At 42.9% G+C, this 15,074-nt stretch overlaps 1 protein-coding gene across 2 annotated transcripts in view; it reads right to left on the bottom strand.

Moving 5' to 3' along the window:
* Positions 1-13,497, bottom strand: part of LEMD3 (LEM domain containing 3) — a 50,602-nt gene extending 37,105 nt beyond the window's left edge. For both annotated transcript variants that reach the window (XR_015258671.1, XM_086748816.1), the window contains exon 1: positions 11,880-13,497. Coding sequence is in view for 1 of the 2 variants with exons in the window: in XM_086748816.1 (XP_086604942.1) it covers positions 11,880-13,422 (1,543 nt within the window). In the remaining variant the exon portion in view is untranslated. The remainder of the gene's footprint in view (positions 1-11,879) is intronic.
* Between the last annotated feature and the right edge of the window lie 1,577 nt (positions 13,498-15,074).

Here is a 15,074-nt window from a genome sequence, read left to right as displayed (position 1 = left end):
CACATAGTTTCCATTATAGGCTAGTGTTTATATGTAGGAAAAGTATAACCAAAATCACACTAAGACTGCTTTTATCAGCAGTTGCAAAACATCACCAGGAGAAACATTAGACTTCAGACACCTACCAGCATTTTACAATGGGCAGAGAATATCTTCACTTGCAAGAGGACTGGAACAGGCTTCTGTAATAGCTGTTCTCCTTTCTGTGCTCCCCACCCAAATACTTGAGCTCCTTATACTTTATAAGGTAAAAAAATCCCACAACTTCAACAAATGAACACAAATAAAATATATTCAAAAGCAGGGGAAACTCCACCTTGAAAATACGGCAGCACAAGCAGCTCAATGTTAAATCAGAAAGTGGTCTGCTTTCCTCAAACTCTAAGATGGAAAGCAAACTCATAAAGCAAGTGTTATTAAAACACACAAGGTTTAAGAATCCCTAGGAATCTGCAATTAAATATTAAATTTACTGTCACTCTGCCAAGAGGCCCAGTCTGGATAGGAACAGTCCTGTGCTCTTGCACAAGCAGGAAGGATTCCTGTCTTGAAGAGTTTCCAATGTAAAAATACCCAGTTATAACCTCTTCTTTCAGATAGACTTCAGCTACAAAGTATTAGTAATACACTACAACAGCATGAATAGTATCCAAAGATAACATTCAAATGGAGTGCACTGATAAGAGTACTCTTAAGAGACCCTCAAATCATGAGAACAAAAACATTAACAAAGTCAAGATAAAGATCATGTAGAGATTTTTCATATTTAAAACTAGAGTTCTGCTGTACCTCTGTCCTTGTAACCATTCAGCACACATTGGTCTATCACTGCTTGCTGCACTAAGAGCAGCAGAACTGCTCAACAATTATCTATACAAAGTCTGAACACAGCAGAAAAACTCTGAAAATAGATACCCTAGTGTATCCCAGGGAGAAAAAAAAAGAGCTTAGTCCATGCAAGGCATACAGAGGTAGCTGCTAGCAGGTCTCTTGTCATGACAAAGATGAGCCTTCACAGAGGAAGCAGCAGCCAGCTTACCAGAAGAATCCATATAAGCTAAACAAAAGGAGGAAAACTGTCCACCACGTACAGCACAAGTCTGCAGAGCTCAAAATCAGGATGAGCTCAGCAGTAATTCAAGACATAACACCACTTGACTGGAAATTAATAGAAGTAGGCAATATTCAGTAACTTCCATTTTTACTCAAGTAGACTAAGACTCTAAAGAGCTGGCTAACCTTCCAGGCTGTCTACCATACCAGCTGCATTTGTTTGATAGCATAAACTGGCTGGTTCAAATGAAAATTGTTATCTGAAGGGAACAACTGGACTACCACACAGCCATACATCACCATTATCCTTACATAAACACCCTGTCATTGGCTCCTATACTCCGCTGAAGAGTCTGCTTGAACTAAGACTTCCAATATTGTTACCATAATTGTTTATTAATTAAACAGGTTACACCCATCAGCTAAAGGGTTTCATCATCAGGTTGTGGATTTAGCTAATGAATCTCGCAGCAGTACTTTGTGCACTTCTACTGAGCCAGGTGGATCTAGAGAGGAGAAAGAACCTATCATCGCAAGAAACTCATCTGCCACAGGGAAACCACAGGAAAAAAAAAAAAAAAAAGAGGATGGAAAGGAAGAACAATGATTCTTACTGAGAGGACAGTACACTGGGGACAATAAAACCTTACCACACCTTTGGCTATTTGTAGATACATAAGAACTCTGTAGTATGTAAGTCACTACACAGTAGTGCAAAGCTAGGTGCTTAAACTATAAAACAAAGTTTACAAGACAAGATCTTAACTCTCCTTCCATAAACCATTTATCTCATGCTTAAGGAAGTATAGCTGGCCATATAGCTAGTAGTCTGATGCCAAGATTAGTGTAGGAAGCTCAGTACATTCCCATCTCCTGAATGGCAAAGAACACCACGTGCTACTACACTCCCTTACAGAAGGGATAGGCAGACCCTCTTTGGCCTTCGGTCTTCAAATCAACAGAACACCTCCTTCCCAGGGCTGCTACCTTCATGTAATTTCCCTCCAACAGTTTGCTCTTCCTCCAAAGGAATGACTTTAATATCACGTGTCCTATACAGCAGAATAAAACAAGTCTGGATTTAACATCCCACTGGTCTCTCCCCCCCCCACCTTCATGTGCATTTGTACTCAATCTGCACATTTTTGTTGTTAGTTCATAAGGAGCAGCTTTAGCTGAAGGTCAAGAGACAAAAAAAAAAAAATCAGTATTTAAAGTTATAAATTTAAAAATGTATTTGCCACTGCAATGGTCCAATTCCAAAGCAGACACATTAATGCTCAATGTAAACAAGCTAAAAAAGAAAGTCTACAGCATTTCTGCAGGGAGTACCACCTTTGATGGAAGTCAACAGACACTTAGGTCCCAATACACCTAGGATCACCACGTCAGACTGTGCATATACACCTGCGAATTCTGAATGAATGAACTCTCAGGAGTACTTAAAAATCTGGTACTTCTGGTTTCTAATGAGAAATTAAAAACTGCTAGCTCAAAGGACACTGTGCAGACAGTACAACAGTATGGCTCTTTCAGATGTTCTCAATACTCCATTTTACGAGTTTGTATCAAACAAGCATGTGTTTGCTATTATATACAAAATATGAAGTATCCAAACATTAATATATACTTTAGATACAGCTCAGATTACCCATTTCCCACAGTGATTTAGGAACACCTTTATCCAAAGCTGCTTTTGCATAAGCAGTACTTCACATGCTCACAGATAAGAGAAACAAAACCCAAAAATAAGTAGCAAGACTAGTTCCTCCTCCAGAAGGAAGTCTGCATCTCTAACCTAATTTTCTCGCTAGGAAAAGTTTCCCTGGGACCGCATAAAGTTCCTTTGACAACAACAACAACCACACACACCAAAAAAAAAAAAAAAAAAAAAAAAAAAAAGGGAAAAAGCATGCCTTCTCAGCTCTTTCCTTGAAATATACCTTGCCTCTCACCTCCAGAAGCTTCCTTGATTCATACACCAGGTGCAGACAAATACAGAAGCAGACCAAGATTCCACCAAGGAATTTTATAAATAATTTTCGCTTATTTATAAAGTAACAGTAAACTATTTCCAAGGAATTTGCAAGAATAAGAAACAGCACAAGTAAGGGTGCCAGCCTGGCCCTTCCCCAATAATTCAGTTTGACTGTGGATTTCCCTGGCCTGAAAGAGGCACCTCAGGGGTTTGTCATGCTTGCACCACCCAGTCTGCCACTCAACAAAACTAGCAAATACTCTCTTTGGTTGTCAGAATCATGACACCTGAAAAAGAACAGACAGCCCACTAAACTTTTAGGTACAAGTCAAATGCCAGAGATTAACAGAAAATTTAATGATAAACATTTTACCATCTCCCAGAAAATATCCAAACCACCACATGTGACAACCAAGAGCTGTTTCAGGCAACACTTAAAAAAAGTGACATCTACCTTTTGGTTTTTGAAACCCCTCATTCACAATAAATGCTTCATTGCTCAGTATCTATTGACATGTTTCAGATTAGCTCTAGATAGACAAGATCTACACATTCAGATAAAAATTTGTTTGACAAAGTTGTGCTGTGAGATATGGAAATACTGGACACGAGGAGCTCATATTGTGCAGCTTGATGATACTGGACAGACACTGGGATAAGTATTACTGAATGTGCACACTGTGGAATGTTTTACTGTACAAATACACAGTGAGATGTTGAGTATTGAGGGGACATATGGTTAAGGTGAGTGGCTATGATACATAGCCTACTGAAAATATCCAAAAGCTAACATAAGCAGTTATGAAGCTAATGGACAGTGTGAGGCTTCTCCAATAAGCAATTCAGAGATTTAAACAGTTTTCTGTGGAGAAAACTAAAATTAAGATCTAGATGTGGCTTTAAAATCTAGTCTGGAATAACATTACATTTATCCAACTCATCTCAGCAGTCCTCTCATGGGTGAAGTTTTGTTCAGTTGACTGCCTAGCAAGGACAGACTGGTGCTGCATTTACGCACGATGCCATGAGTCCAAGTATAAAAGTTTCTTGTCCTTTTTTGATAAAGAAAAGGTTAAGGGGATGTGACCTGTACATAAACTCTGTATTGAGACTTAACTGAAGAAAGGCAGTATGAAGGAAGTCTTAGTATGTGTATAAAATAATTATTTTCTAACAAGGCATCTTCCAATTTGTAATTAAGTGGCCTTCTCTAGGACAGAGAAAACTCTGCCGAGGAATTAGTCTTAAATCCTTAATTTATGAGCAGACCTTTCTCACTTACCTAGCACAGCATCACTAGAATTCAATGGATCTCGCAGACTACTTCGTAAGTTTTAATGCCACTTAATTCAATGCTAGACCTCTCTTTTTAAGCCCTTACCTGTTCTCATCCCCACATTAAACAGCCTTCTGTATCAACTCAGCCTGTCACTCAGCACTTAAAGCAGCTAAAGGAATTTAAAATTCTAAAAAGGAAGCTTAATTCAAGATATCTGTGTTAGAATATGACCCTCAAGAAGCAGAAAATTTGATCCTTTCCTCTACAAAACACCAGACACAACAGCACATCTCCAACAAACTAGGCCCAACAGAAACATCACATTTGCTTGTCATCCACACTCACTTGTTCCTTATCCTCTCACCCTCCACAGTAGACTGTAAACACAAAACAGAACAGAGAAACAGCACTGAATAGTATTGTGGGAAGTATAGCGCAGTAGCAAGGGAAAAGGCACAATGATAAGGATACTGGAGAAAAGTAGCCACCAAAGTACAGCAGTTTGGGGCCATGCTATTTTTCCTAATTACACCAAGAGATATCATTTGAAGACAGATTTCTTATCCATGTCATGGTATGCTCAAGTAATCTAAACGTACTTGATTCAATCTTCCACTTCCATTACCTACATTTGTCTTCAATTCCTCCAGCTGGGCTGAGCAGTTTATAGAATGGACAGATTTCTACAGAATCGCCAAAGTTTCTAGGAGAGAATGCTAGCAACATCTCAGACTAGAGATGCATGAACCCAAAGCTTTGACTTGCCTTGATATTGAAATATTTCTATCCAGCAGAAATATTGAGACAACATCAAAGTAATGTCTTATCTCAACTGTCAGCTGTACAAAGAAGCCATACCCGCATGCAGTCAAACCATCAAGTTGGTTTTGCTATTCCCCATTTATTAGGTACAGCACACTGACATCAACCACAAAGCCTTCGTGTCATCGGTTTCATTCAAAAAGTCGATGGGGCTTTTTTAAAAATATTTACAACAGGACTCAACATCAGACATTATAAACTGGAGGAAACCTTCTACACAGAAGGAATCTATATGAGATCAGCTTTAAGTTGTGCAGTGGTTCTTTGATCCATCAGTATGCTTCTCTCCATCAGTAACACTGCCCCTTTTCCAAGTTTTCCTAAATCAGAATTCCTCACTGGACAGAAGCTTTGATCAGTGGCAGAGTTACACCATGTCCTCTTTTATTATAATGACAGCAAAGGCACTGCCACCTTCTCCCACAACACTAGACCTACCAGCAGCAACAGCAGCAGCCAAGAAAGGAAGAGTAAGGACAAAGATACTACTATACTGAAGTTCTTAGCAAAGATCAAGTCCCCTGAAAATCACTTTTTCTTCTTAATATACCTTGATTTCACAATCCCTTAAATCAGTCAACTTACTCCCCTCATCCTACCACAAATCAGAAGAGACAGCTAATTTTATCAGAGAATACAAATACCCACAAGAACTTTAAAGGCGTAAGGAATATGTCTCATGATTACAATGGACTCCGTCCTCCTCAACAGCATTGGAACAGCACTTTCATCAACAAAAACTGATGTACCTGCTCGATTTACCTGCCTCAGCTTTTTTGTTAAGTGACCAAACAACTTTCTCAAACAGCAGCTCTGGCCTGCTCACATGTTCATACTATTTCTGAAGCACGAGTCCACAAGCATGACAGGGATTAGTTTGGTACAACTCTAGCACTCCTGCCAGCTTAGCTGGGAAAACAATCAAGCCAAAGTTTTGCAGCCTACTACTACTCTCAGGTGAAACACAGATGCCAACAAGAGTTAAATGTACATGATTTTTCAGAAACACAATTGGTCCCCAGGAACAGAAAGACCACAGGCCTCACTCTCCTCTCATACTGGGACACTTAAAGATTATGAAACAGTGTAAAGTAGGGCACCTACAATGCTAAATTTAAGCCCTTGGGTATCATGGGCTCTTCCTTAAAATAGTTCCATTACATCTATTATCACCGTATGCATCTGTCCTAAGTAGAAAGAAACCTGCGTTGCACTCGAAGAACACTATTAGAGTTGGTAGAGGTTCTTAATAGAAGAAACACAAGTTTGCTTTTTGCTTTCCCACTCCTTTCTAGTCTGCAATGGTTTACAAACGTGGAAAAGTTGCAACCAGATCTGCGTTCAGATCCCACATCACTCTTAATTTTCTCACATCAGAAACCAAATTTTTTTGAGAAAGCTACCATGCACTGTGGAACGGAGTGCAAACTTTCAATCAGTTTTTGATACCTAGTGAAAACAGATCCCACCAGAACTCTTCTGCATCCCTGCTCCCCAGGCAAGTAATTTTAGTTCTGATCTCCCATGACTTATTTCACAAAAAAAAAAAGCATCGCCTACAAGAGTAATGTTGAAAAAATGTAATTGTAAAAATACCTGAAGTCATGGCATAAGGAAAGTTTTAGGCCTGACTGCAAACAGCAACACATTTAAGGTATGAATGTCAAATAAGTATTCTGAACAAAGTATCAAACACAGCTATCTCCGTAAAAAAAAAACCAAAATATTCTGAAATTGCATCCTTTTTGTTTCAAATACTGATGAACAGTTTTCATATTAATGCTTTATACTACAGATCTGCTGTAAATAGACCATCTGATCTGAAGTCATCAGCTAATACGAACTATTTTGCACTATGTAACAATTATTAGGACTCTTCTGGGTGCAAGTCTTGGCCAAATTTGTTCCTCATTTTTAAGAGTTATTTCTGATATACCATAAGAAAGACTACAGTTTAAAAATGTCAAGAATCCTAAGGAAACTTAACTACTCTGTCTGGTTTTACCTTATGAAGACGGTCTAGGGTGGTTGTTTTGGTTTTTTTTTTTTTTCTTCAATCTACTGATCTTAACCCAAAACTCAAGCCACAGAAGTGAGATCAGCTACAAGATCAGTTTTTAAGATGCACATCAGGATTTTCTTTTGTATCACCCAGAAGAAAAAGAAACTTGCTAACTAGAGTTTATAACAATATACACAAAGAGAAACAGAGCTATATGCTAATATGTCAACAGAAGATGTTGTATTGTCAAATACAAGTCAGACTATCACTTTCAAAGCCCAAACAACGCTAATCGCCACACAATAGAGGAACTCTTCAAATCTTTTAACTTTGCTTCCTCCCTTTACTATCTTCTCTTCTATAAATATTTCTTATCCAAAATCCATTTTCTCCCATTGAAGCCAACACCGTCAAGAAATAGACTCTTCTGAGAAGATGATCTTAAGAAGTAAGTAGATTTGTAACAGTTAACTGTGAAATACCACAGCACTTTAATAGTAATTTGCAGGTCTGTGAGCATTACAGTCATCATCTTGTCTTTTACACAGTAAGTCTAACTTCTATGTAGTTTTATGCAGGGAATTTCATTGTTAAGAAGTTTTAATGTCTGAGAGATTTAGAAGTCAAGAACAAAGGATCATCAACAGAATAGAATTAAACTCTTAGAACTATGATTTGCATAAGCTTCCACTTGCTATATACACAACTGCTAAGTCTCCCTGAATTAACATTTCAAAACCACAAGTTGTAGCAAATATAGCAAGGATTATCCTCCTAGCAGTTGTTTTGTAACAAGTATCACAAATAGATCAAAATTACTAGCAAGCAGTGTCACTTTCAAAAGCCTCTCCTAATAAGAATGTAACATATTAAACATCTACCTGAATATTTCAAGATTACTTTTTTCATCGTTGGGGTTTTTTTGGGTTTTGTTTTGTTTTTTTTTTGTTTTGTGGGTTTTTTTTGGTTTTTTTTTTGTTTTTTTTTTGTTTTTTTGCTACATCAAACACTCCCCAGGCAAAGTACTGCAGCAGGAAGAGTAAGAGCAATTTAAATGCAACCAATTTCAGATTACAACCTTAAACAGCACCTGTACTAGTGCCCTCATCTTTCAGAAAGTAAACCAGACCTGAAAGCAACATCTACTGATCTGATACAGTTATCAACTTCCCATGAAAAATAACTTTAGAACTAACCCCCAGGAGCAGCCACTTGAGATGCTCCAAGTAATATCACAAAACAAAATCAAAGAAGTTGGAAGAGATACTCAGCTCTTCATGGTTCGAAAAACCCTAGGAAGTAGACAAAAGTCAATTTTACTATTTTCGTGACAAAATACTAGGCTGACTTGGCCAGAAGTTGATACAATTCCACAGGTTTTTTTGAAGGCAGGTACAAGCAAAACATGCTTTACAGCAAGAGCCACATGAATAAGGCTACCAGCACCAAGTCCAAACCAATCCTTCTTTTCACACACAACACTATCAGAGAGAGTAAGCACAATATGCACTTAAACATTAGTTGGTCTTTTATGTAAACTTAAAGGGTAGTTTAATTGCAATGGTGTAAGATGCTTTAGGAAAAACTCCATAGACATTTATCTGCACTTTAGACAGCTAAATGCATAAAAACCTTACCTCAAGTGACCATACGTAGGTTAGATAGTGAAGAATTAGCCCAATTCTGATCTGTCTTTGAACATTTTATGCTGCATATGTGGAAAACCTAAAGCACTTTATCGCTATTTCAGAGCTCTGAATAAGAAATCATTTGAATATTATGCATGATGTAAGTGACAATCCTCTTACGAAGTTTTCTGCTCACACTTCTCATCTATATTATTTTACCAGGCCTAAATTCAACCCCAACACCTAGTTAAGCCTCTCTACTACATGCACCTCCTCTCTTCTTAATTACAGCTTGACAAATACTGTAAGCGCTGATATTGGGCGTACTTAGTGACAAATATTTTTCAATGTCACACACATAATACCACTTTATTTTGACTGAATTTCATTTTAGGTAATGAACAACTAAGTCACTAAGCTCATTGTGCATCACTCCCTACAAAGTTAAAATAAGAAGCCACCCAAATATAAGAATAACTGCCTTTTTTGTTTTCTTACAGTAACTATGATAATTATGGAGATGGGAATAGTGCAACTCCACTGAATTGTAAAATCTTTTATGATAATAGTTTGGCATTGAAAATAACTGAGCCAACAGAATCTTACCTACAGTCATCTAAAAGACAGAAAAACCTCAGTATCCAATTACCTAACTGAAAGGTTGTTTCTTGAGATACACCATAATTTTTTAATAAAAATGTATTAATCAGTTCCGCTTCTACAAAGAAAACAGACAATACAGCCACACAAGCATAAGAGCCAAAGGACTCGCTCAGATGATGTTCACGTTTAGGGAAGCATCTCACCTAATAGATGACAGGTTTCTCTCCCTTCCCAGTAGTAATCAGTCTTTATTGGCCTGTCTTGTCTGTTCTTGCCTGTTCTACAGACCTACCCTATTTTCATTGCATATGCCCATTTGAGAAGTAAGAATTTAGTGAGCACGTGCTGAGCATATGGGCAAGGCAATTCCCTGCTCATTCTCACATTACTTAAAAGAAGTTGTCTGCTCCTCTTCCTACCAAAGGAGCTAGCCACAAACCTGTTGTTCATAGGTCATATTCCCCCTGATCCCATTTGTTAGGTTGCAAAGCCTGGGGCTGTGAGGAAGGACAGATTAAACGTGAGTGTCACTGCCAGAACAATTCTTCAGGAAATCCACTTTCAGGAGTTACACTGAAAAGAGAAGGAATAGGAACAGGCCAAGAACTGAATTATCAAGCAACACGGGGCTACCAGGCCTTTGGCTGGGCAGCCTAACCTAAGCAAAAGGGCAGAAGAGAACAGTTTTCCCTGTGTATCAGTTCCAGCTGGGTTAACTTTTTAAGAGCAACATATTCACAATGATCCTACATGTTCTATAGGAAAGTTCACACATTCAAAACGAATTTTTTTCCCAAGGAAGAAAAAAAAAAGAAAAAAAAAAATCAGTAGATTTCTTTTCACAGTATTATTGCTATCTGCATAGCTGAGACACTCAGCTTTATCAATTAGCATTGCAGGCAAGTTTTAACTCAACCACTGAATTTGACAATCAAAGTTTACCCTAGTAGACTGACAGACCTTCTCCCCTATTAAAAATCACCAGATTTCAAGATTAGGAAAAAAAGAAATAATCTAATACATGTGAGCACAATTACACAGCTTATCAGTACATAAGAAAATTTATGTATGTCTCTAGCAGTTATGGCCAGAAGTTAACCACAGAATATCAGTATAAGTAGTCCCAACAGGCACACCATACTGTATCTAATTTTAGCCCACCTGTTCACTGCCTTCCCAAAAAACAAGGCTGAACGGTAGTTAAGAGCCACGTGGACAGCAATGAAACCACTGCAAATGCTTAAGTTCTTGCTGCTGCTGTCCTTCCTAAGCATTAAATCCTTTACTCCTCCCTGCCAAAAGCACAAATCAGAATTAAGAACTACTCTGCTACCATAATGTAATGAATAACATTCAAAAAGCAAGGAAGGGTGGAGGCAAGGGGAGAAAAACCCCAGCCCATACTGCTATTTCTGCCCTGTAACACCCAGCAGATCTCAATCCAACAGTGGGATCACTCCTTACAAGGCACTCTATACATGCCCACACACGAGTATGTAAATCCCATACTATCTACACAAAGAAACACATGCACGTGTATACACCCCACATGCCATCCTCAATCATTTCAAGAAAAATGCAAGTCCCCGAGGACCTTCTAATGCTCTCATGTCCCAAAACTAGCTTTTTGGGTAATTTTTCATTGCTCCTGATGAGAAATTAAGACAGCAATGGCATGATTTTTCTTTCTGATGTTAGAACCCCCACTGTCCATTTCAGAGCAGCCAAGAATTGAATTAGCATGAATCACCACCCTTAGGTGGTACATTTCCATATTCGTATGCTTTGTGAATAGAAAATGGTAGTCTCTAAATCCATTCCAATTAGTTACTTTCACATATTAAAGAAGGTCCCAAGTTAATTCAGGATTATAAAAAGAATGGTCTGAATTTCAAACTGAAGCACAACAGTATTTCACATATAAGCACACTCCTAACTAAACTTAGAAAAAAAGTACTTATTAGAAAACAATACACAATAGGTCCAGTATTCACTGCAGTTTGTTGTAGTATGTAACATCATCTCAACCTAGCATCATTTTCAAGCCTCAGAACATATAAATGAGAACAACCTGCTTTCGTACCGAACAACTACAGTCAAATCTTAGCCCTGCAAGAATCCCAGGTATCTAAATGTGCATGATTACTTCTGTGAGATTAGCATGAAGCCTTACCTTGTCAGTTCTCTATTAACCATACATCTGCTATACTGAACAAGACACATAAAATTGCTTTGTGAAGAAAACACGCTAGAAAACAAGGTATCAACAGATTACAGCAGGGAATGCCAGGATTTGAGTTTATCCTCAAATGTCTTGCAAGCTTATTATACCAGTTTGCAAGGTATATACTTAAGGAAAGACAGTTTCTCTGTGCTCCATCCTATACAAAAAGATCATACCAAGGTGGAACCAAGAACTGCTCAGTAAGGGATGTCCGGGAATGCAAAGGTGAATTAACAGTTGTGTATCCAGTTGCAGAAGGAAACTGCTCTTACCCTTCACCTAATACTTACTGTTGTCTCCCACATCCTCAGCTACTCCAGAACCTCTCATTCTCAGGTATGTGAATCCCAGTATCAGAAAGAACAAGCATGCAGCAGTTAAGAGGAACATGGACAGGTAATGTGCACTGAAGCCTCCAGTGGTGGATACCTCCTCTCTTTTGAACTGTTGGAGAAGCTCCTCCTCGGGCTCCGAGAGATTCTTCTTGTAGGTGTTTTTCAGGTAGGTATGATTTGAACCCGTATGATTGGAGTGGTTGAGTCTAAGGGAGGAGTTGGTTCCACCCGGGGGAAGGCTATTAGTAGCTGAATAGATCCTAGATTCAACATTATAGCTACCAGCAGCACCGCTGAGAACATGATTATTGGTCGCTTTCCTAACGGCGCCTGGAGGGTCAGTGATTTTACTGCTGTCCACGTCCGTGAGCGGCGGCGGCAGCAACAACGCTGTAGGGGATTTCTTCGGTAGGCCAATGCGGTATCTGGGGCTAGGAGGGCTTGAGTCCAGATTTTCACATCCTCCTCCCCCCGCCGCCACCGCCTCCTCCTCCTGATTTCTGCCCCTGTCTAGACTCCCGGCAGCAGCCGCCTCCGCCGCCCTGTCATTCGTTACGACTACACCGGCACCACAGCCTCCGCCAGCCCTTTCTTGGCCCGTCTCCATCACGCCAGCGCCGGCTGCAGTGCATTTGCTCGTTATGAATGGAGCAGGAGACTTGCTGAGGCTCCGTCTGGGCCGGCGACCCGCAGACTCCTCCTTCGGTACCTGCTGCCTGGCCCTCGCCGCCTCCTCCTCCTCCTCCGAGTCAGAGTACTTGTCCCTGCTGCCGCCGTAGGAGAGGAGCCGGTTACCATTCACAGTCCGGTTTTTCCACCGCTGCTGCTCGCTCTCCTCCTCCTCCTCCTCCTCTTCGTCGTCGTCCTCCTCCTCTCCTTCCTCACGGCCGTCCCCGGGCTCCCTCACACCCTGAGCCGCCGCCGGTCTCCTGGCAGCCGCCCCCCACCAGGCGTTGGGCTTCCGCCTGGCCGCCGTCTCCTCCGGGGGGGAGCCGCTACTCACGCCGCAGGCGCCGTGGGGGGCGGAGGGCCTCAGGCCGCGGAAGAGGGGTGAAGCCCGCTCCCTCCTGCCGCCGCCGGCGCCGGCCTGGCTCCGGGGACTGGCTTCCACATCCGACTCGTCCGAGCTGAAGCCCAGCAGCACTTTGCCGCCCCCGGCAGGGGGTGCTGCGCGGCTCCGGCCACTCCCGGCGGCGGCCCCGGGGAGGTAGGGGGGCTCGGCGCCCGCCAACCGCGCGCCCACGCCCGGGGCCGCTCGCCCGGGGCCGCCGCCGCCACCGCCTCCGCCCGGCGCCGCTCCAGCCCCCGTGTTATTGTTGTTGCTGTTCCGGGTCTTGTTGGCGCCGCCGCGGGCCCCAGCCCGCTCATCCTCACGCAGCTTCTTCAGCTTCTTCAAGTAGACGGGCCGGGTGCTCTCGGTGACCGGCCCCGGGGAGAAGCCGAAGCGCCGCAGCTCCGAGAAAAGCTCCTCGTCCGTGAGCTGCGCGGCCGTCGCCATTTTCCGCTTCCCCCGCCGCCGCGTTTCCTACCCACGCGCCGCGCCGCGCTCCCCGCCGGAACTGACGCGTGCGCACTCGGCTATGGCCTAGACCTGCCTGTCACCCCGCGGGCGCCGCCCGCCGGGGGCCGGGGCCGGCGCCGGGCGGGGGAAGGAAGAGGGGCGGGGCCCCCCGGCGCCGGCGGCCCCTCCCCCACCCCGCAGCGCAATAACGGCTGGCGGGCGGGGGGGCGGGGGGGCTGGCGCCGGCGTGGGCGGTGCCTTGAACGGCCGGGGGCGGCCCGACAGGTCCGTGTGTGTGTCAGGCCCCCGCCCCCCCCGCACCGTCGACGGGTTTGGGGCGGGGGGCGTTGAGGCGGTGGTCGCGGCGCGGCGGTTGGAGGCGAGGAGGGCACGCCCGACGGGCAGTACCCTTGGGCGGCCTGCGTAGCGGCGGCGGAGCCGGGGATTGAGAGCGAGAGGCGGCTGCGGTCGCTTTCGGCGCTGGAAGGGCACATCTAGCCGGAAAGGTGCAGTTTACGCCTGTAAATAAAGGCTAAAACGTGGTCGCTAGCTGAATGTCCGATTATTTTGGGGTGAAGTGCAGTGAGAGGTGTCAGACCAAACACGGAGCGTCCTGTAACGCCACTCCCAGGTTACAAATTTAGCCTAACAGTGGCTGAAGAAATCCAAAGAGCACACCTTTCTTGGGCCCTTCCCCAGCACGGCGGACGGTGTGCTCGCTTCCATCGATGTGCAGGGTGAACTTTGTCAGAAGTCCGGCATCAGCACAACGCAGCTGTGAGGAGACAGATGAAATGTAATGGCGTCGTTTGCAATGAGGGTGGTGAAACGCTGGAACAGGTTGCCCAGAGAGGTGGTGGATGCCCCATTCCTGGCAACATTCCAAGAACAGGTTGGACAGGGCTGTGAGCAACCTGATCTGGTTGGAGATGTCCCTGCTTCTTGCAGGAGAGTTGGACTAGATGGCTTTAAAGGCCATTCCATAATTCTTGATTCTATGATCAATGCTCTGGGAAGCTGCATCCTCACTGTCAGTGGCTGAGCACTGCCCTCCATAAGTTTGCAATTGCCTGGATATATTTTGCTCTGTTCTTTGGGAAAATACAGTCTTTGGAATACACCACAGTTGAAATGATCTGTCTAACTAGATAGAGAAATGCGCACTTGTCAAAATGATTGTGCCAATATAGGGAGATGTCATACTGGCATTTCTCAGAGTGTGAGGTGTGTGCTGGCCCTTCTGGATTGAACCTCGTGGAAACTTCAAAATCTGTTTCTGAGCTGTGTGTCTCTATGCATCCACCCCAAATGACAAAACCCTGGGCTTACCTACTGCTTATCACATCATGAGTGCAGGAGGCTGAGTTTCCATTTTGACCTTACTCTGACTGGCCTCCTAATGCCATGTGCAGAAGTGGTCCAGAAACAAGATACAACAGCAGGAACAGTTGTACGTTCCCTCTCACAGTCTGCTGCAATGAGGGTAGTGGGGATCTGCCCTGCTAATGTCAAAACTGAAGCTGCTAATCTTGTTATTGAGGAACATTTGCAGAGCAGGAGTAGCTGTGAGGCAGCTATGTGCTGAAGATCAAGCCAGCTACAGAGCTAGAAGTGGCTTGAAGCCATCTTTCATGATGATGATGATGAAT

This window comes from Chlamydotis macqueenii, chromosome 1 (assembly GCF_036417535.1).
Source record: "Chlamydotis macqueenii isolate bChlMac1 chromosome 1, bChlMac1.mat, whole genome shotgun sequence".
NCBI classification, from domain to species: domain Eukaryota; kingdom Metazoa; phylum Chordata; class Aves; order Otidiformes; family Otididae; genus Chlamydotis; species Chlamydotis macqueenii.
Note: the sequence above shows the minus strand (reverse complement) of the source record. Positions and strands in the feature narration are given on the sequence as shown.